General features: G+C 45.9%; 1 protein-coding gene across 2 annotated transcripts in view; it reads right to left on the bottom strand.

Moving 5' to 3' along the window:
- SPDYC (speedy/RINGO cell cycle regulator family member C) overlaps nt 1–479 on the bottom strand; it is a 32497-nt gene extending 32018 nt beyond the window's left edge. For both annotated transcript variants that reach the window (XM_017893635.1, XM_017893661.1), the window contains exon 1: nt 381–479. In XM_017893635.1, coding sequence (XP_017749124.1) covers nt 381–416 — 36 coding nt within the window. In that variant the 5' untranslated portion in view covers nt 417–479. The remainder of the gene's footprint in view (nt 1–380) is intronic.

Below are 479 nucleotides of genomic sequence, written 5' to 3'. Positions count from 1 at the left end.
TTTTTTTTTATTTTAAAATTTTTTTTTTTTTTTTTTTTTTTTTTTTTTGTGAGAGGGAGTCTGGCTCTGTCGCCCAGGCTGGAGTGCAGTGGCCGGCTCTCAGCTCACTGCAAGCTCCGCCTCCCGGGTTCACGCCATTCTCCTGCCTCAGCCTCCCAAGTAGCTGGGACTACAGGCGCCCGCCACCTCGCCCGGCTAGTTTTTTGTATTCTTTAGTAGAGACGGGGTTTCACCGTATTAGCCAGGATGGTCTCGATCTCCTGACCTTGTGATCTGCCCGTCTCGGCCTCCCAAAGTGCTGGGATTACAGGCTTGAGCCACCGCGCCTGGCCCTGTCCTCTATTTTCTTAATTTCTATTTTGTCTTTGTTATTTCCTTACCTTTTTTATTGATGTAATTAACATATCACAATTCATTATTTTAAACTGTACAATTCAGCCAGGTATGGTGGCTCACATGTGAATCCCAGCATTTTGGGA

This window comes from Rhinopithecus bieti, unplaced genomic scaffold (genome assembly GCF_001698545.2).
Source record: "Rhinopithecus bieti isolate Rb0 unplaced genomic scaffold, ASM169854v2 scaffold_1017, whole genome shotgun sequence".
NCBI classification, from domain to species: Eukaryota; Metazoa; Chordata; class Mammalia; order Primates; family Cercopithecidae; genus Rhinopithecus; species Rhinopithecus bieti.
This window is presented reverse-complemented; position numbering and strand designations above follow the sequence as displayed.